Source organism: Paroedura picta, chromosome 1, assembly GCF_049243985.1.
Source record: "Paroedura picta isolate Pp20150507F chromosome 1, Ppicta_v3.0, whole genome shotgun sequence".
Taxonomy (NCBI): Eukaryota; Metazoa; Chordata; class Lepidosauria; order Squamata; family Gekkonidae; genus Paroedura; species Paroedura picta.
Window position 1 is genome coordinate 2850717 of NC_135369.1, and position 19921 is coordinate 2870637.

General features: G+C 57.9%; 1 protein-coding gene across 1 annotated transcript; it reads right to left on the reverse strand.

Moving 5' to 3' along the window:
- Window positions 1–2565: 2565 nt before the first annotated feature.
- SCNM1 (sodium channel modifier 1) lies at window positions 2566–17971 on the reverse strand. Its single transcript, XM_077319751.1, has 8 exons — window positions 17885–17971; window positions 16670–16740; window positions 14328–14416; window positions 14080–14177; window positions 12885–12985; window positions 12098–12273; window positions 11363–11495; window positions 2566–2808 (listed from the first exon to the last, which is right to left on the reverse strand). Exons 1-8 carry the CDS (start codon window positions 17933–17935, stop codon window positions 2709–2711), a joined length of 819 nt encoding a protein of 272 aa, XP_077175866.1. The 5' UTR covers window positions 17936–17971; the 3' UTR covers window positions 2566–2708.
- Between the last annotated feature and the right edge of the window lie 1950 nt (window positions 17972–19921).

Sequence of the window (19921 nt, forward strand, 5' to 3'; positions counted from 1 at the left end):
ACACAATCTCTATCAATCAGACCAGGCAGAAATGAGGGAGAAGTCCTATGTGAAGAATCTCCCCTCACAACACCCCTAAGAGGTAGGCCAGGCTGAAAGTGAGAGCAGCTGACCTAAATTCCAGAGGGCAGCCGTGTTGGTCTGCTGTAGAAGAGCTAGATTCAAGTCCAGAGGGACCTCAGAGACGAATAGGCTTCCTGCGGCATTTTGAGCCTCAAAGCTCCTTTCATCAGACGTGAGGTCACCTAAGGCCACTCTGCGACGTTCAGAGTGAAGGGGGAATTTGAATTCAGATCCCTCCGGTTCAAACGTCCACCACACTTAACTCCTCTCTCATTCCACACGTAAATGTCAGTGCAAGGGAAGAAAATGGAATCAAGGGGGAATGAGATTTAGACAAGGGGAAAAGACAAAGACGGTCAGACAGAAAGAATTTGAATAAGAAGAATAATGGGAAGAAATACAAACCAGAGCTTTTAAAAGCATGCAATCCAACACGCTCTAGATGGAAGGTCCCCCACCTTTTAAGCTTGCAGGCACCTTTCAAATTCTGATGTGTGATGGGCACTCAAAGATGGCTGCCGCAGGAGGCGGAGACAGTCACAAAATGGCCGCCCCTGCTTACTTTCAGTCGCCCAGTGCTGTGGTGCCAGCTTTTGCCAAAGCAACATTAAAAAAAAACAACCCCTCAATAATTAATTAGAAGCCTTGCTGAATTAAAACTGCCCTTGCCCGCTATCTAAAAACATTCAGCTAATGCTGGGTGCTGAGGGGCGCCCAGGTCTTCAGAACAAGCTTTTCTTGCACGCGAGGGGGACAAAACCCAAATCCTTCGCCTACAGGCTGCGGAAGTGGCTTCAAGGCGACCCTCTGAAGGCGCTGCCATGGTGGAGAATTATTCTAGGCAGGTGTGTGGCAGCGTGGGAGACTCCCACACCCCTCCCCATGTATTTATACACACACACACCCCTTCCCGCAGAGATCAGCAGATGAAATGGAGACAGAACGGATCAGATTGCACCAAAGTTTGGAAAGGCTCCCAGGAGGCAGAGGAAAGGCCAGATCTTAAATATGGCCACTCCTCCTACCACCCCCCCCGTCCTTCGGCAGTTCAGGCTGGATCCATCACATGGATCTCGAGGAGGAGGTGCTGCTGAACCAGCCGGTCTCCCTCCCCCCTCCCTGCAGCTCACACCCCTTAGCTGACACCAACAGCTGGGAGAAAAGGTCCCAGGCCCTGAGGTTCATGCAAACTGGGGCTGGAGCTGACCTATCTGAAGCCCACGGTGGTGTCCAGCCGAGGTGGACCAGGCTGTTCCAGGCACGTTCGTGAAGCAGGAGCGAAAACGTACACCCTGGATTGCGGCGAGATTTGGAGTCTCGTAGATTTGCAGGGGCACGAGTTTGCCAAGAGTCAAAGTTCCCACCGGTAGCTACAAAGGTTTCAAGAGCACCTACACTGGACATCTTATCGCTCTCCCAGGGGCTGCGGTCCTTGAAATGCTCCGTTCGGCTGTGCGCCAACATGGCGACGCTCCGGAACAACCCATGACGCCCCTGGGGATCATGTACACGGATCAGTACATTGTGTGAGAAATAAGTCAGGTGAAAATTGGGGAGGGGGAGGGAGGAGATTAGCAGCTGTCTTTGGCATCGGCCCCTCCCCCCAGGGCTCTGCACCAGCAGGGTCAGGGTTGAGACCCCTGACTCATTTTTAGATGCACGCTCTAGATTTCCCGTTTCGTGTCAGGACGTGAACTCCAGCTGTCTCGCCTTTGGGAGGCCTCTGGCCACGGCCACGCCCCGGTTGTTTACGTAGCCGGCTCAGGGATTAGTTATGGGGTTGCATTTTATGCTGCTCTCGGTATAAACTCACGGCGGTTTACAAGTATAAAACAACAGTTTCCATAAATACCCCATAAAAACAGCCCATAACAGAAACCAAGCAGACGGCGATCACTACCCTAAAAGATTTTAAACACTCCACCCCCTATCCCCTGATTCAGCCTGAGGGCCAGGTTCTCTTCCGGTGGGAGTGGGGAACCAGATCTAACGTCTCCGGGGGATCCTCTGATGGTGGATTTAATATTGTATCAGTTTTTGTGTGTCAAAATTAGACCTCCGTGGAAGACCCAGCGAAGGTCAAAACGCATCGGGACCCTAAGATTGTACAGTGTATACGACAATTTTCCAATAATGGCCTATGGGCTTTGTGTGTGTGTGTTTTTAACCTTAAAGAATTTTTTTTAAGCTGCACACAATAAATGTTCACATATTTTTGTCACCTGTGGTCTAAATCAGGGGTAGTCAACCCGTGGTCCTCCAGATGTCCATGGACTACAATTCCCATGAGCCCCTGCCAGCATTTGCTGGCAGGGGCTCATGGGAATTGTAGTCCATGGACATCTGGAAGACCACGGGTTGACTACCCCTGGTCTAAATGGCCCAGATCTCCAGGCTTACAGGTCCCAGCTCATTCCAGGTAGGTATTCTGTTGTCTGTTCAAGACAGCATATCTCACCTCCTAGTTCTTTGCCGAACTCATTCAGACAGCTCAAGTCTCCCTGACGGTTATAAAAACATTTGCTCTTTAATTCCCATTTCCCGCCTTGCCGCTGACCCTCTTTTAAGAACGTGGCTACGGAGAAACGCACACAAACGTCTTCCGGGCAGGAAGGCATAAAAAGGGAGAGGAGGGGAGGGAGGCGTCACGAGGGAGCCGGTGCCGGGGGCTCTTCTTCATCAGAGTCAAACTCCACATTCTCATCTTTCACCCATTTCCCAGAGCCGTCCTGGATCCATCCGGAGCTAGGGGGGAAGGAAGGAAAGATGGGAGAGGCACCTGCTTGATTCCGGCCTAACTGATCACAGGCCTAACTTTATTGATCTATCTGTCCAGCAGATTGGCCTCTCGCCCTTCCACAGTGAAGTGCTTACAGAGATGCCAGCCCTCGTTTTATTTTAACAACAACTCTGTGGGGTAGGCCAGAGAGAGAGAGAGAGAGAGAGTTTGTGACTGCCCCAAAATGCAGAAGAGTCCACAGAGGCACAAGAAGCTGCCTTCTACCAAATTGGGCACTCAGACTATCAAGGTCAGTCTTGTCTACTCTCTCTTGCCCGGCAGGCAGAAGGTCCCCGGTTCAATCCCAGGCAGCATCGCCATCTGAAAGGACCAGGCAGGAGGGGATTCCCCATCCCCTCCTGCCTGGTCCTTTCAGCTGGAGATGCTGCCTGGGATTGAACCGGGGACCTCCTGCCTGCCCAGCAGAGGCTCTGCCCCTGAGCTCTGGCCCCTCCCCAGGGCTCTCCAGGGTCTCAGGCAGAGAAAGGTCTTCCCCATCCCCTCCTGCCTGGTCCTGTCAGCTGGAGATGCTGCCTGGGATTGAACCGGGGACCTCCTGCCTGCCCAGCAGAGGCTCTGCCCCTGAGCTCTGGCCCCTCCCCAGGGCTCTCCAGGGTCTCAGGCAGAGAAAGGTCTTCCCCATCCCCTCCTGCCTGGTCCTGTCAGCTGGAGATGCTGCCTGGGATTGAACCGGGGACCTCCTGCCCGCCCAGCAGAGGCTCTGCCCCTGAGCTCTGGCCCCTCCCCAGGGCTCTCCAGGGTCTCAGCAGAGAAAGGTCTTCCCCATCCTCTCCTGCCTGGTACTTTCAGCTGGAGATGCTGCCGGGGATTGAACCGGGGACCTCCTGCCCGCCCAGCAGAGGCTCTGCCCCTGAGCTCTGGCCCCTCCCCAGGGCTCTCCAGGGTCTCAGGCAGAGAAAGGTCTTCCCCATCCCCTCCTGCCTGGTCCTTTTTAAGTGGAGATGCTGCCTGGGATTGAACCGGGGACCTCCTGCCTGCCCAGCAGAGGCTCTGCCCCTGAGCTCTGGCCCCTCCCCAGGGCTCTCCAGGGTCTCAGGCAGAGAAAGGTCTTCCCCACCCTCTCCTGCCTGGTCCTTTCAGCTGGAGATGCTGCCTGGGATTGAACCGGGGACCTCCTGCCTGCCAAGCAGAGGCTCTGTCCCTGAGCTCTGGCCCCTCCCCAGGGCTCTCCAGGGCCTCAGGCAGAGAAAGGTCTTCCCCATCCCCTCCTGCCTGGTCCTTTTTAAGTGGAGATGCTGCCTGGGATTGAACCGGGGACCTCCTGCCTGCCCAGCAGAGGCTCTGCCCCTGAGCTCTGGCCCCTCCCCAGGGCTCTCCAGGGTCTCAGGCAGAGAAAGGTCTTCCCCATCCCCTCCTGCCTGGTCCTGTCAGCTGGAGATGCTGCCTGGGATTGAACCGGGGACCTCCTGCCTGCCCAGCAGAGGCTCTGCCCCTGAGCTCTGGCCCCTCCCCAGGGCTCTCCAGGGTCTCAGGCAGAGAAAGGTCTTCCCCATCCCCTCCTGCCTGGTCCTGTCAGCTGGAGATGCTGCCTGGGATTGAACCGGGGACCTCCTGCCCGCCCAGCAGAGGCTCTGCCCCTGAGCTCTGGCCCCTCCCCAGGGCTCTCCAGGGTCTCAGCAGAGAAAGGTCTTCCCCATCCTCTCCTGCCTGGTACTTTCAGCTGGAGATGCTGCCGGGGATTGAACCGGGGACCTCCTGCCCGCCCAGCAGAGGCTCTGCCCCTGAGCTCTGGCCCCTCCCCAGGGCTCTCCAGGGTCTCAGGCAGAGAAAGGTCTTCCCCATCCCCTCCTGCCTGGTCCTTTTTAAGTGGAGATGCTGCCTGGGATTGAACCGGGGACCTCCTGCCTGCCCAGCAGAGGCTCTGCCCCTGAGCTCTGGCCCCTCCCCAGGGCTCTCCAGGGTCTCAGGCAGAGAAAGGTCTTCCCCACCCTCTCCTGCCTGGTCCTTTCAGCTGGAGATGCTGCCTGGGATTGAACCGGGGACCTCCTGCCTGCCAAGCAGAGGCTCTGTCCCTGAGCTCTGGCCCCTCCCCAGGGCTCTCCAGGGCCTCAGGCAGAGAAAGGTCTTCCCCATCCCCTCCTGCCTGGTCCTTTTTAAGTGGAGATGTTGCCTGGGATTGAACCGGGGACCTCCTGCCTGCCCAGCAGAGGCTCTGCCCCTGAGCTCTGGCCCCTCCCCAGGGCTCTCCAGGGTCTCAGGCAGAGAAAGGTCTTCCCCATCCCCTCCTGCCTGGTCCTTTTTAAGTGGAGATGCTGCCTGGGATTGAACCGGGGACCTCCTGCCTGCCCAGCAGAGGCTCTGCCCCTGAGCTCTGGCCCCTCCCCAGGGCTCTCCAGGGTCTCAGGCAGAGAAAGGTCTTCCCCATCCCCTCCTGCCTGGTCCTTTCAGCTGGAGATGCTGCCTGGGATTGAACCGGGGCCCTCCTGCCCGCCCAGCAGAGGCTCTGCCCCTGAGCTCTGGCCCCTCCCCAGGGCTCTCCAGGGTCTCAGGCAGAGAAAGGTCTTCCCCATCCCCTCCTGCCTGGTCCTTTCAGCTGGAGATGCTGCCGGGGATTGAACCGGGGACCTCCTGCCTGCCCAGCAGAGGCTCTGCCCCTGAGCTCTGGCCCCTCCCCAGGGCTCTCCAGGGTCTCAGGCAGAGAAAGGTCTTCCCCATCCCCTCCTGCCTGGTCCTTTCAGCTGGAGATGCTGCCTGGGATTGAACCGGGGCCCTCCTGCCTGCCCAGCAGAGGCTCTGCCCCTGAGCTCTGGCCCCTCCCCAGGGCTCTCCAGGGTCTCAGGCAGAGAAAGGTCTTCCCCATCCCCTCCTGCCTGGTCCTTTCAGCTGGAGATGCTGCCTGGGATTGAACCGGGGACCTCCTGCCTGCCCAGCAGAGGCTCTGCCCCTGAGCTCTGGCCCCTCCCCAGGGCTCTCCAGGGTCTCAGGCAGAGAAAGGTCTTCCCCATCCCCTCCTGCCTGGTCCTTTCAGCTGGAGATGCTGCCTGGGATTGAACCGGGGACCTCCTGCCTGCCCAGCAGAGGCTCTGCCCCTGAGCTCTGGCCCCTCCCCAGGGCTCCCCAGGGTCTCAGGCAGAGAAAGGTCTTCCCCATCTCCTCCTGCCTGGTCCTTTCAGCTGGAGATGCTGCCTGGGATTGAACCGGGGACCTCCTGCCTGCCCAGCAGAGGCTCTGCCCCTGAGCTCTGGCCCCTCCCCAGGGCTCCCCAGGGTCTCAGGCAGAGAAAGGTCTTCCCCATCTCCTCCTGCCTGGTCCTTTCAGCTGGAGATGCTGCCTGGGATTGAACCGGGGACCTCCTGCCTGCCCAGCAGAGGCTCTGCCCCTGAGCTCTGGCCCCTCCCCAGGGCTCTCCAGGGTCTCAGGCAGAGAAAGGTCTTACCCATCCCCTCCTGCCTGGTCCTTTCAGCTGGAGATGCTGCCTGGGATTGAACCGGGGACCTCCTGCCTGCCCAGCAGAGGTTCTGCCCCTGAGCTCTGGCCCCTCCCCAGGGCTCCCCAGGGTCTCAGGCAGAGAAAGGTCTTCCCCATCCCCTCCTGCCTGGTCCTTTCAGCTGGAGATGCTGCCTGGGATTGAACCGGGGACCTCCTGCCTGCCCAGCAGAGGCTCTGCCCCTGAGCTCTGGCCCCTCCCCAGGGCTCTCCAGGGTCTCAGGCAGAGAAAGGTCTTCCCCACCCTCTCCTGCCTGGTCCTTTCAGCTGGAGATGCTGCCTGGGATTGAACCGGGGACCTCCTGCCTGCCAAGCAGAGGCTCCGCCCCTGAGCTCTGGCCCCTCCCCAGGGCTCTCCAGGGTCTCAGGCAGAGAAATGTCTTCCCCATCCCCTCCTGCCTGGTCCTTTCAGCTGGAGATGCTGCCTGGGATTGGACCGGGGACCTCCTGCCTGCCCAGCAGAGGCTCTGCCCCTGAGCTCTGGCCCCTCCCCAGGGCTCTCCAGGGTCTCAGGCAGAGAAAGGTCTTCCCCATCCCCTCCTGCCTGGTCCTTTCAGCTGGAGATGCTGCCTGGGATTGAACCGGGGCCCTCCTGCCCGCCCAGCAGAGGCTCTGCCCCTGAGCTCTGGCCCCTCCCCAGGGCTCTCCAGGGTCTCAGGCAGAGAAAGGTCTTCCCCATCCCCTCCTGCCTGGTCCTTTTTAAGTGGAGATGTTGCCTGGGATTGAACCGGGGACCTCCTGCCTGCCCAGCAGAGGCTCTGCCCCTGAGCTCTGGCCCCTCCCCAGGGCTCTCCAGGGTCTCAGGCAGAGAAAGGTCTTCCCCATCCCCTCCTGCCTGGTCCTTTTTAAGTGGAGATGCTGCCTGGGATTGAACCGGGGACCTCCTGCCTGCCCAGCAGAGGCTCTGCCCCTGAGCTCTGGCCCCTCCCCAGGGCTCTCCAGGGTCTCAGGCAGAGAAAGGTCTTCCCCATCCCCTCCTGCCTGGTCCTTTCAGCTGGAGATGCTGCCTGGGATTGAACCGGGGCCCTCCTGCCCGCCCAGCAGAGGCTCTGCCCCTGAGCTCTGGCCCCTCCCCAGGGCTCTCCAGGGTCTCAGGCAGAGAAATGTCTTCCACATCCCCCCCCTGCCTGGTCCTTTCAGCTGGAGGTGCTGCCTGGGATTGAACCGGGGCCCTCCTGCCTGCCCAGCAGAGGCTCTGCCCCTGAGCTCTGGCCCCTCCCCAGGGCTCTCCAGGGTCTCAGGCAGAGAAAGGTCTTCCCCATCCCCTCCTGCCTGGTCCTTTCAGCTGGAGATGCTGCCTGGGATTGAACCGGGGACCTCCTGCCTGCCAAGCAGAGGCTCTGCCCCTGAGCTCTGGCCCGTCCCCAGGGCTCTCCAGGGTCTCAGGCAGAGAAAGGTCTTCCCCATCCCTTCCTGCCTGGTCCTTTCAGCTGGAGATGCTGCCTGGGATTGGACCGGGGACCTCCTGCCTGCCCAGCAGAGGCTCTGCCCCTGAGCTCTGGCCCCTCCCCAGGGCTCTCCAGGGTCTCAGGCAGAGAAAGGTCTTCCCCATCCCCTCCTGCCTGGTCCTTTCAGCTGGAGATGCTGCCTGGGATTGGACCGGGGACCTCCTGCCTGCCCAGCAGAGGCTCTGCCCCTGAGCTCTGGCCCCTCCCCAGGGCTCTCCAGGGTCTCAGGCAGAGAAAGGTCTTCCCCATCCCCTCCTGCCTGGTCCTTTCATCTGGAGATGCTGCCTGGGATTGAACCGGGGACCTCCTGCCTGCCCAGCAGAGGCTCTGCCCCTGAGCTCTGGCCCCTCCCCAGGGCTCTCCAGGGTCTCAGGCAGAGAAAGGTCTTCCCCATCCCCTCCTGCCTGGTCCTTTCAGCTGGAGATGCTGCCTGGGATTGAACCGGGGCCCTCCTGCCCGCCCAGCAGAGGCTCTGCCCCTGAGCTCTGGCCCCTCCCCAGGGCTCTCCAGGGTCTCAGGCAGAGAAATGTCTTCCACATCCCCCCCCTGCCTGGTCCTTTCAGCTGGAGGTGCTGCCTGGGATTGAACCGGGGACCTCCTGCCTGCCCAGCAGAGGCTCTGCCCCTGAGCTCTGGCCCCTCCCCAGGGCTCTCCAGGGTCTCAGGCAGAGAAAGGTCTTCCCCATCCCCTCCTGCCTGGTCCTTTCAGCTGGAGATGCTGCCTGGGATTGAACCGGGGCCCTCCTGCCCGCCCAGCAGAGGCTCTGCCCCTGAGCTCTGGCCCCTCCCCAGGGCTCTCCAGGGTCTCAGGCAGAGAAAGGTCTTCCCCATCCCCTCCTGCCTGGTCCTTTTTAAGTGGAGATGTTGCCTGGGATTGAACCGGGGACCTCCTGCCTGCCCAGCAGAGGCTCTGCCCCTGAGCTCTGGCCCCTCCCCAGGGCTCTCCAGGGTCTCAGGCAGAGAAAGGTCTTCCCCATCCCCTCCTGCCTGGTCCTTTTTAAGTGGAGATGCTGCCTGGGATTGAACCGGGGACCTCCTGCCTGCCCAGCAGAGGCTCTGCCCCTGAGCTCTGGCCCCTCCCCAGGGCTCTCCAGGGTCTCAGGCAGAGAAAGGTCTTCCCCATCCCCTCCTGCCTGGTCCTTTCAGCTGGAGATGCTGCCTGGGATTGAACCGGGGCCCTCCTGCCCGCCCAGCAGAGGCTCTGCCCCTGAGCTCTGGCCCCTCCCCAGGGCTCTCCAGGGTCTCAGGCAGAGAAAGGTCTTCCCCATCCCCTCCTGCCTGGTCCTTTCAGCTGGAGATGCTGCCTGGGATTGAACCGGGGCCCTCCTGCCCGCCCAGCAGAGGCTCTGCCCCTGAGCTCTGGCCCCTCCCCAGGGCTCTCCAGGGTCTCAGGCAGAGAAATGTCTTCCACATCCCCCCCCTGCCTGGTCCTTTCAGCTGGAGGTGCTGCCTGGGATTGAACCGGGGACCTCCTGCCTGCCCAGCAGAGGCTCTGCCCCTGAGCTCTAGCCCCTCCCCAGGGCTCTCCAGGGTCTCAGGCAGAGAAAGGTCTTCCCCATCCCCTCCTGCCTGGTCCTTTCAGCTGGAGATGCTGCCAGGGATTGAACCGGGGACCTCCTGCCCGCCCAGCAGAGGCTCTGCCCCTGAGCTCTGGCCCCTCCCCAGGGCTCTCCAGGGTCTCAGGCAGAGAAAGGTCTTCCCCATCCCCTCCTGCCTGGTCCTTTTTAAGTGGAGATGTTGCCTGGGATTGAACCGGGGACCTCCTGCCTGCCCAGCAGAGGCTCTGCCCCTGAGCTCTGGCCCCTCCCCAGGGCTCTCCAGGGTCTCAGGCAGAGAAAGGTCTTCCCCATCCCCTCCTGCCTGGTCCTTTTTAAGTGGAGATGCTGCCTGGGATTGAACCGGGGACCTCCTGCCTGCCCAGCAGAGGCTCTGCCCCTGAGCTCTGGCCCCTCCCTAGGGCTCTCCAGGGTCTCAGGCAGAGAAAGGTCTTCCCCATCCCCTCCTGCCTGGTCCTTTCAGCTGGAGATGCTGCCTGGGATTGAACCGGGGCCCTCCTGCCCGCCCAGCAGAGGCTCTGCCCCTGAGCTCTGGCCCCTCCCCAGGGCTCTCCAGGGTCTCAGGCAGAGAAATGTCTTCCACATCCCCCCCCTGCCTGGTCCTTTCAGCTGGAGGTGCTGCCTGGGATTGAACCGGGGACCTCCTGCCTGCCCAGCAGAGGCTCTGCCCCTGAGCTCTGGCCCCTCCCCAGGGCTCTCCAGGGTCTCAGGCAGAGAAAGGTCTTCCCCATCCCCTCCTGGCTGGTCCTTTCAGCTGGAGGTGCTGCCTGGGATTGAACCGGGGACCTCCTGCCTGCCCAGCAGAGGCTGTGCCCCTGAGCTCTGGCCCCTCCCCAGGGCTCTCCAGGGTCTCAGGCAGAGAAATGTCTTCCACATCCCCCCCCTGCCTGGTCCTTTCAGCTGGAGGTGCTGCCTGGGATTGAACCGGGGACCTCCTGCCTGCCCAGCAGAGGCTCTGCCCCTGAGCTCTGGCCCCTCCCCAGGGCTCTCCAGGGTCTCAGGCAGAGAAAGGTCTTCCCCATCGCCTCCTGCCTGGTCCTTTCAGCTGGAGATGCTGCCTGGGATTGAACCGGGGACCTCCTGCCTGCCCAGCAGAGGCTCTGCCCCTGAGCTCTGGCCCCTCCCCAGGGCTCTCCAGGGTCTCAGGCAGAGAAAGGTCTTCCCCATCCCCTCCTGCCTGGTCCTTTCAGCTGGAGATGCTGCCTGGGATTGAACCGTGGACCTCCTGCCTGCCCAGCAGAGGCTCTGCCCCTGAGCTCTGGCCCCTCCCCAGGGCTCTCCAGGGTCTCAGGCAGAGAAAGGTCTTCCCCATCGCCTCCTGCCTGGTCCTTTCAGCTGGAGATGCTGCCTGGGATTGAACCGGGGACCTCCTGCCTGCCCAGCAGAGGCTCTGCCCCTGAGCTCTGGCCCCTCCCCAGGGCTCTCCAGGGTCTCAGGCAGAGAAAGGTCTTCCCCATCCCCTCCTGCCTGGTCCTTTCAGCTGGAGATGCTGCCTGGGATTGAACCGGGGACCTCCTGCCTGCCCAGCAGAGGCTCTGCCCCTGAGCTCTGGCCCCTCCCCAGGGCTCTCCAGGGTCTCAGGCAGAGAAAGGTCTTCCCCATCGCCTCCTGCCTGGTCCTTTCAGCTGGAGATGCTGCCTGGGATTGAACCGGGGACCTCCTGCCTGCCCAGCAGAGGCTCTGCCCCTGAGCTCTGGCCCCTCCCCAGGGCTCTCCAGGGTCTCAGGCAGAGAAAGGTCTTCCCCATCGCCTCCTGCCTGGTCCTTTCAGCTGGAGATGCTGCCTGGGATTGAACCGGGGACCTCCTCCCTGCCCAGCAGAGGCTCTGCCCCTGAGCTCTGGCCCCTCCCCAGGGCTCTCCAGGGTCTCAGGCAGAGAAAGGTCTTCCCCATCGCCTCCTGCCTGGTCCTTTCAGCTGGAGATGCTGCCTGGGATTGAACCGGGGACCTCCTGCCTGCCCAGCAGAGGCTCTGCCCCTGAGCCACAATTGGCCAACAGAAACTCCTTCGTTCTAATCCACCCTCCCTTCTCACTGTCTGCTCTTCAAAGCCAACAGTGATGCCCGCTTACCTTTTCAGCCGCAGATAGTGTTCGAGGGCCTGCCGCTTCTCCGGGGTTAGGTCTTCGGGCTGGGAGTCTGGGGCGGGAGAGGCCTTCCCTTTGAGCGTCTTCTTGCCCCTCGGAGGAGCCTCTTTCCGCAGACCTGGATCGGAGGGAGCACCGGTTAAAGGGTCCATCCTTCCCCTGAAACAGCAGAGCCCTCCTGCTGATCTAGTCTGATCTAACATAGCTTCCATTATGTTCTCCTGTCTGGGGCAGTGACACTCTGTCTTCTTGGTGGTTGGGGGGGCAAGGGGGGGAGGGCTTCTGCTGGTGGACCTCTGGAGGGCCCCTGGGCTTTGGCCACAGTGGGACACCGAGACACTGGCCTGATCCAACAGAGCTCCTCTTAGGTTCTTACGTGGAGGAATCTCTTTATTTCATTTCCGCCCTTGCCTTTCTCCACAGTGGGGGACCCCGAGTGTCTCAGGCCATTCTCCTCTCTTCCGCTTCATCCTCACAACAACCTTGCGGGGTAGGCTGAGTGAGTGGGAGTAGCCTAAGGTCAACCTGTGAGCTTCGACGGCACAAACAGGGATTCGAATCTGGGTCTCTCAGATCCTAGCCCGGCCCTCTCAGCCACACCAACACACTGGCTCTCTAATAGACCTAGAAAATGCTCGGATCTTATTCGGCACTGAGGTGCGGCCTCTCTCAGGCAGGTGACCAACCCTCCACCCCGGCCTGTCCCAACACCCCTTTCACCTGTGGCTGAGTGAGCCGATCCAGGCAGATGCATGCTGGGAGTGGCGTCCACCCCGGTGGGTCCGGCTCGGTCCATCTGGGTCGTAGGGCTGGGCTTGCACGGCTCCGCTCCCTCGGTGGCTCTGAGGTCAGGACCGGTCCTCGAACAGCCCTGGCCAGGGTCATTTCCTGTGGGCCTGCCCCAAATCACACACACGTCGGATTAGAGGGGAATTCAGGCTGCATCGCCGTGGAAACAGCAGCAGCATCCCTGTATCTCACAAGGGCCAACAGAGGCAATTTAAATTTAAAGAGCGTCGGACCAAAAGCAACGGGATGAAATAAATTCAAAAGAATTTTCAGCTAAACCTCCGGAAGAAGTTCCTGACAGTCAGAGAGGTTCCTCAGTGGAACAGGCTTCCTCAGGAGGTGGTGGGCTCTCCATCTTGGGATATTTATAAACGGAGGCTGGAGAGCCATTTGACGGTATGAGACAGCCCATGGTTGGCTTCCTGGTGACCACGGTTGGCACTTAGGTACTTAGGAGACAGATCTTCCACCATATGTGTCCCAGGTCATGAAGGGCTTTAAGGATCATAACCCACCCCTTGACCTGAACCTGGAAACAGACCAGCTGCCAAGAATCCTTAGCCTTTACATGGCCATCTGCAATCTTTCCAGCAGCCCTGTAAAGTAGGCCAGTATTATTACTCCATTATGGCAAACAGCGGGAATGAAGCGGAGTACAGCTCCCGTAATCAGAGGTCTTGCTAAGCTCGCCCACTGTGGATACGTCCGAGAAAGTCACCTGTTCCGTCGACAGCAGCTGTTATAGGGCGCGGTTTTCAGCAAAGCATTCTGGGCAATTCTCTTGGTCTGCAGGAGCAAAGGAGCGGGACCCGGGGCGGCCTAGAGGAAGGAAAAACAGAAGCCCCAATCCGGCATGAGAAGCAACCCCAGTGGAATGCCTCAGCTCTCTAACGGATGGTGGGACAGATTCTACAAACGCAGCCCTTCTAGAGCCCAAACGGAAGTCCTAGACACATGAGTGACACACGCGTCCTGCTCCCGTTGGGAAGACTTCCTTTGCCTGACACAGGAATAGGCTATCCAGAATGGGAAGCGCAGAGTGCTGATCAGCTGCTCTACGATCTGGCCCACTAGCAGGAAACGTAGAAGGAATACAGCAAAGGACAGCAGAGAGAGAGAAGCCATCCTGGATCAGGCCTGTGAACCCAGCTGCCCTCAGGAGGCCCCCCAGAAGGAACAGAACCCCAGACGTCCTCCAACAACCAAGGTGACAGAGCATCACTGCCTCAGACACAGTAACAGAAGAGAAGCCCTCCTGGAAGAGGACACTGGCCCCTCTAGGCCAACACTCTGTGTCATAGAGTGGCCAGAGCCATCAGGGGCCATCAGGAGGTTCTTCAGTGGGGCCAGAACCCTCTTGCCCCCCACACCACCACGAAGGCAGAGCATCCCTGCCCAAGACACAGGGTGGGCTGGACCAGAGGGAAGCTATGCAGCAAGTGAATTCCGAAGGCCTGGCTCCCACTAGTCAACACCAAACAGAAAAGGAAAAAGAGGAGGTGGGTCCCTCTGTCCTCCTGGCAAGCTCCCCTTGTTCCACTCGAGTCAGAAATCACCGAGGGAAGCTTTTCCCTGCCATTCCATCTCCATCACTGGAGAAGCTTCGCTTGGGGATTTAGGGATGTCAAGTAACCTTGGGTGAGAGGCCCAGAAGCTGCCTGGTGCTGAATCAGAAGACTGATCCATCAAGGCTGGCATCGTCTACTCAGACTGGCAGCTGTTCTCCAGAATCCAGGCAGAGAGAAATCTTCCCCGTCTCCTCCTGCCTGGACCTTTTTAACTGGAGATGTTGGGGATTGAACCGGGGACCTTCCGCCTGCCAAGCAGAGGCTCTCACCACTGAGCCGCTGACCTTTCTGACCATTACACAGGCCGAAAATAGAGGGGAGCATCAGGAAGTGCCGAAGACCCACCTGGCCGCCTGTCTCTTCGACCCGGAGATAGGCCCGGTGCTGGCGTTTCTGTACTTCATCCTCAAGGGAACGTTTCTTTCCATAGAACTTCTGCAAGCCTAGCGGGACACAGAAAGGAGATGGGAGAGTTGCTGGAGCCGGATGCTGGAGCCGGACGCTGGCTCACACGCGGCTCCGGCTACAGATCTCTGCTCAGCCAAGCACTTTGCGGTTACCCTCAGAAAGTCAAGACGGTGTGGGAGACTTACCTGCAAGGTGTTTCTTGCCTGACCGATGGACTGTGAGCATGTCAAGAGTGTCAAACACAGGCCTGTGACCGCACACCGTGCAGGCGTATCTGCAAGAGGGGAGAGCGAAGGGAACGTGACTTAGAAGCTCCCAACGGACAGGAAGCAACTTTCCTGGGATGCTGGTGAAGCGCGCAGCCACGATAACGCGTAAGATTCCCCCTCCTTTTCAAACACCTCCTTCAAAAGTTAAGAAGAAACAATGGAGCTGTCTCACGGGTCCACCCGGGTGAGTAGCGTCTGCTCAACCGACAGCTGCCAAGTGTTGCTTGCTCAACTGGCAGCCGCTCTCCAGAGTCTCAGGCCAAAAGCAGACTCCCCCAAAGGCCCCTGTCTGAGATCCTGCATCTGCAAATGCCGTGGAGTGGACCCAGGCTCCTCAGCACACCCTGCAGGGCCTCGGCTGGTCTGTTATGGTCCCACCAGCTGGCGGGAAGGAGCGAGGAGACCACCAACAGCTAGAATGGCAGATCTGTACAGACCGGGAGATTTCGGTTCAAACGTGCATTTTTGGAGTGCGAGAACCAGTTATTTAGCTGTGAACTGATGTAGCGATTCCCTTTGTTGCTCATGATACGGATGGGAAACAATGCAATGAACTGCCTTAAAGTTATGGCGGAGGAGTCGGTTGATGGTGGAAGGTCTCCAGATAATTCTGCCCCCCCCCAAGTGCCAAACCCTTCAGGTTTGTCCCCCCCCCTCATCTTTTATTCTTGCTTGGTGTAAATTACTTTGCTTAAAGCCAGTTCTGCAGGACAGATAGAGTGGGCTGGTGGGGGGTGAGGGCTTTGTTAGTTTTAGCTTTTTATGCTGCTGTTCTCGTTTTATGAATTGTCTTAATTCACGGCTATCACCACCCTGAGCCCTCTTGCAGGGAGGGGTGGTATATATCATAAATAAATTAAAGAAATTTAAAATGCTGGAGGACAATTTCGATCCTCCTTCACCTTCTGTGTCTCATGTCTTCACCATCCTGGCCTCCTGTTCAGGTCAATCGATCATTGCTTTGGAGTCCTGCTTCCTGTCTATTAGGAGTCTGCTAATTTGGATAATTTAGATACTTTCAAGGGGAACTCTGGGGGGGAAAGGAGGGGTAACCACAATGGTTTGAAGAGGGCATTGAGAAAAGATACCATGACTCCGAAAACAACTCCCAACTGGACAAAAGTAAAGATGGAATTTGGGGGGGGGAGCAAAAGAAAAGCCTTAATCTGAATGAGTGAAGGTTACTGGAAAGAACATTTTAAACCAGCGGGGTGACCCTGGGCTAGTCATAGTCCTGATAGAGCTCTCTCAGCCTCATCTACCTCACAGGGCGTCTGTTGTGGGGAGAGGAAAGGAAAAGCGAATGGAAGCTGCTTTGAGACTCCTTTGGGTAGAGAAAAGCGGCATATAAGAACCAACTCTTCTTCTTCTTCAGTAATCTCAGGGCTCTCTCAGCCTCCCCTCCCTCACAGGGTGTCTGTTGTGGGGAGAGGAAAGGGAAGGCGACTGGAAGCCACTTTGAGAGAAAAGCGGCATCTAAGAACCAACTCTTCTTCTTCTTCAGTAATCTCAGGGCTTTCTCAGCCTCCCCTCCCTCACAGGGGGTCTGTTGTGGGGAGAGGAAAGGGAAGGCGACTGGAAGCCACTTTGAGAGAAAAGCGGCATCTAAGAACCAACTCTTCTTCTTCTTCAGTAATCTCAGGGCTTTCTCAGCCTCCCCTCCCTCACAGGGGGTCTGTTGTGGGGAGAGGAAAGGGAAGGTGATTGTAAGCCGCTTTGAGCCTCCTTTGAGTAGAGAAAAGCGGCATCTAAGAACCAACTCTTCTTCTTCTTCAGTAATCTCAGGGCTTTCTCAGCCTCCCCTCCCTCACAGGGTGTCTGTTGTGGGGAGAGGAAGGGAAGGCGAATGGAAGCCGCTTTGAGACTCCTTCGGGTAGAGAAAAGCGGCATATAAGAACCAACTCTTCTTCTTCTTCAGCAATCTCAGGGCTCTCTCAGCCTCCCCTCCCTCACAGGGTGTCTGTTGTGGGGAGAGGAAAGGAAAAGCGAATGTAAGCCGCTTTGAGACTCCTTCAGGTAGAAAAGAGCAAGGTATAAAAACCAATTCCTCTTCTTCAATTGTCACAATAGTTGCACGGATGGCCACTGAAGAAGAAACCACCCATGATGGACGGAGGAGGGGAGCCAGCTTAAATGGCTCAGGGCCTCCAGGTTTGCTGACCACTAGAGCAGCCTCGGCAACCCCCTGAAACCCCCTGCCTGCGTCCCCCTCTGCTGAACCGACAAGCAACCCGTCTCCTGCCGTCCCTGGCTCTGACCTGCCATCTCTCAGGAGCAAGGCCTCGTCCTCCGGAATGTAATGAGCCAGAAGATCAGCAACTCTCCTTTTCTGGAAAAAGAAAAGTAAATTCAGGTGGGCGGCCTGAAGCAGCAGAACAGTCTGGGGGCCCCTTTCAGACCGACTGGAGTCTTATTCAAGGCATGGGGTGCAGTGGGCGTGCGCCCAGTAGGCCTCTGTGCCACCTGAAGAAGTCTGCGTGCTCACAAAAGCTTCCACCCAGAATGAAACTCGGATGGTCTTGAAAGTAAACGTAGTTCCCAAGGGGAAAGTGGATCTTTGACTGCGGTGGGCAAGAGTATGTCTCTCTGCTCTCCGGGACAGCCTCTGCATGACATGTAATAAGATGCTTGATACGGAATTGGACTACTCAGAGCAGTAGTGGCTCCTCAGGGGGGCAGCTTGATCATTCTCCTATGGCCGAGGGAAGCCCTGAGACAGAGAGGGTGCCCGGGGGCTTAAAACCCTGTAAGAAGCCACATATTTCATTGGGCAATTTAGATCCAATTTTTCCACTTGGGCAAGTTGGGTCACCAAGTTCGATTGTGTAAATTCCTGCCCAGGAGTCTGCCTTTCAAAGCAGGCACTTGCTCCAGGAGACCACAGAATCACAGAGTGGGAAGGGACCTCCAGGGTCATCTAGTCCAGCCCCCTGCACCATGCAGGACACTCACAACTACCTGGCCATGAACAGTGACCCCAATTTCATGCCCAAGTGATCCCCCCACCAAAACAATCTGCAGACTCCAGCGTGGCTTGGAGGGAATTCACTTCCCATCCCAGGGTGGCCTGCAAGGACCCTTCCTGCCCTCCCACTCACAAGCTGCCTAAGTTCACAAAATCAGCACTTCTCTGCCTAAAATCACGAACTTAGATCATCCCAGGAGATCTCCAGGCCTCACCCGGAGGTTGGCAACGGTAGGTGGCCACCCCAAAAGGACCGCTAATAGGGTGCAGCGGTCGAGCACGGCAGACCAGGATCTGGGTTCAAATTCCAAGAGGGCGCTCTGGGTGTCCTCGGGCCGGCCGCACCCTCTCCGCCTTGCCTACCTCACAGGGCTGTTGTGCGGGTCAAATGGGGAGGGGCCTCAACCGGAGGGCGGGCGCCCCCCAACCCTCCCTCCCCCGGAGATCTCCAGGGCCCACCTTGAGGTTGGCAGCCTGGGGGGAGACGTTCCTCCTGCGAGCCCCGCACCTGGAGCACGTGGAGCTGGCTGCCGTCGTCGCCCTCCCGCTTGAACGACATCCTGCCGCCTCTCGCCCGCCGGGACTACGACTCCCAGCATGCCCCTGGAGCAGCGCCCCTTCCCTCCACCAATCAGGATGCGCGCTCTACTCGGGGGCGGAAGGTCCTAGAAACGGGGCGGGGTTTCCCAGAATGCGCCGGGCGAAGCGGCCCAAAGCCAGGACTCTATTTCCCAGCGTGCTTCGCGACCAGGAGCGGGCGCTGACGTCCCGGAACCTGAACGGTGAAACTACATTTCCCAGCATGCTATTGGTTTCCGGCTCGAACGCAGCCGCATTTTGCCCAGGTTGGACTGCAAGATGTAGGGTCGTGTTTGCTTTGGGGCGGGGATTTTTCCCAGCGTGCATTTGGAATCCCCCAGTTTTTTTTTTTGAGGGGGGGGGGAGAGTTTCCACAATTTGGCAATTAATTTTTATTTTCAGAGCTAACAAATGGAGTGGGGGCCATTCCCCCCATCCCCAGGGTCAACGTGCAACCCTAATCAACTCTTTGGCAGGGGTAGTCAAACTGCAGCCCTCCAGATGTCCATGGACTACAATTCCCAGAAGCCCCTGCCAGCGAATGCTGGCAGGGGCTTCTGGGAATTGTAGTCCATGGACATCTGGAGGGCTGCAGTTTGACTACCCCTGCTCTTTGGGCTCATATTGTCTATGTTGGGATAAGGAGCAGTTCCGGATGCAAGGCATCTGATGGGCAGTAGGTTCAGGATGCCCAAAAGGAAGGACTACTTTACACAGAGGGAGTAAAATGTGGAATTTGCTTCCCTCTCTGCCCTGTTGTTGGCTTTCCAGCAGAACCGGTTGGTCCCTGTGTGAGACAGGAGGCGGGACCAGATCCAGCAGGGCGTTTCTGTTTATTGTATTTGCATGAGATAAAAGGAATTTAGAGTTGAAAATGAGCTCCTTAAAATATTTTACACGCCAAGACTTTTTTAAAAAATTGAACTTTTATATATCTATGTGATTTTTAGTAGGCCCTTCTCACTGGAACTCAAAGTGCCTTCCCCAGAGTGAGTCTATGAACAGTGCAGTAGGGTGGTTGTAGAACCAACCAGAATTATGCCAAACGGAGCCTGGAGCAAAGTCTTAAGTGACACATTTAACGACACATTCAGTGATGCAGAATGACAGGATAGAATCCAATTTACAGTAAACCAGATAAAGAAGTATATTCGTGCCAGGGAAGAAATTCCCTCTTGAGACATTCTGTTTTGCACTGAACTTGTCTTCTGGGAATATAAAATGCCCTCACCTTTCCCCCTAGCATAACTGGGGGAAAAAAAGAAGCTAGTCTTGCCTTTGAGTAAATATTGCAAAGCAGACCAGCATAGAGGTTACATCCAGGTGAGTGGCCACATTGGTCCGAAGCGGCAAAACACAGTTTGACTCCAGGGCCACGTTTCAGGCCAACAAAATTTTTATTATTGTTTTTTTGGTTGTTATTAATATTGAGTATAAGCGTTTGCGTGCACAAAGTCTCAGTCCAGCGGTACCTTGAAGACCAAATTTAATTTGCACATCAGCTTCCGTATGTATGCTGGATTCCAGCGGCACCCGAAAGCTTATATGCAGAATTAAACTTGGTGGTCCTTCAAGGTGCCCCTGGAATCCAGCAGGGAAACTTTTTACCTGGCCCAAGAAGCCCCTTTGGCATTGGGCCAATTTAGGCCACGCCCACTGCACCTTGAACTACAATTCCCAGGATGCTTTGGGGGGATATTCCCACCCAACTTCCAGTATCCCAAAACTCTTCCTCCCTCTACCCTGAGCAGAAGTTGGAGGCAGCCCTGAGTGACTTCCAAAGCAAAAATCCCAGAACCCGGGCCGCAAGGAGGACCCCCCCTCCAAAAAAGATATTTGACGGCTCGCTTTCCCCTTTAAAACCCTGCTGTTTGTTTTCTTACGAGGGTCAGGACTACGACTCCCGCCGTCCTTTGCGGAAGAGCAGGTCTCTCCTGCGCGGCGCACGATGGGAACTGTAGTTCAC

What these genes read in the sequence shown, in the direction of transcription:
- SCNM1 (XM_077319751.1), bottom strand. Translation starts at nt 17,935, where the DNA reads ATGTCGTTCAAGCGGGAGGGCGACGACGGCAGCCAGCTCCACGTGCTC. An exon ending in AGGCAAGAAACACCTTGCAG is followed by an intron (nt 14,178 to 14,327) that starts GTAAGTCTCCCA and finishes GTGTCCCGCTAG; the next exon opens with GCTTGCAGAAGTTCTATGGA. An exon ending in ATCGGCTCACTCAGCCACAG is followed by an intron (nt 11,496 to 12,097) that starts GTGAAAGGGGTG and finishes CCTCCGATCCAG; the next exon opens with GTCTGCGGAAAGAGGCTCCT.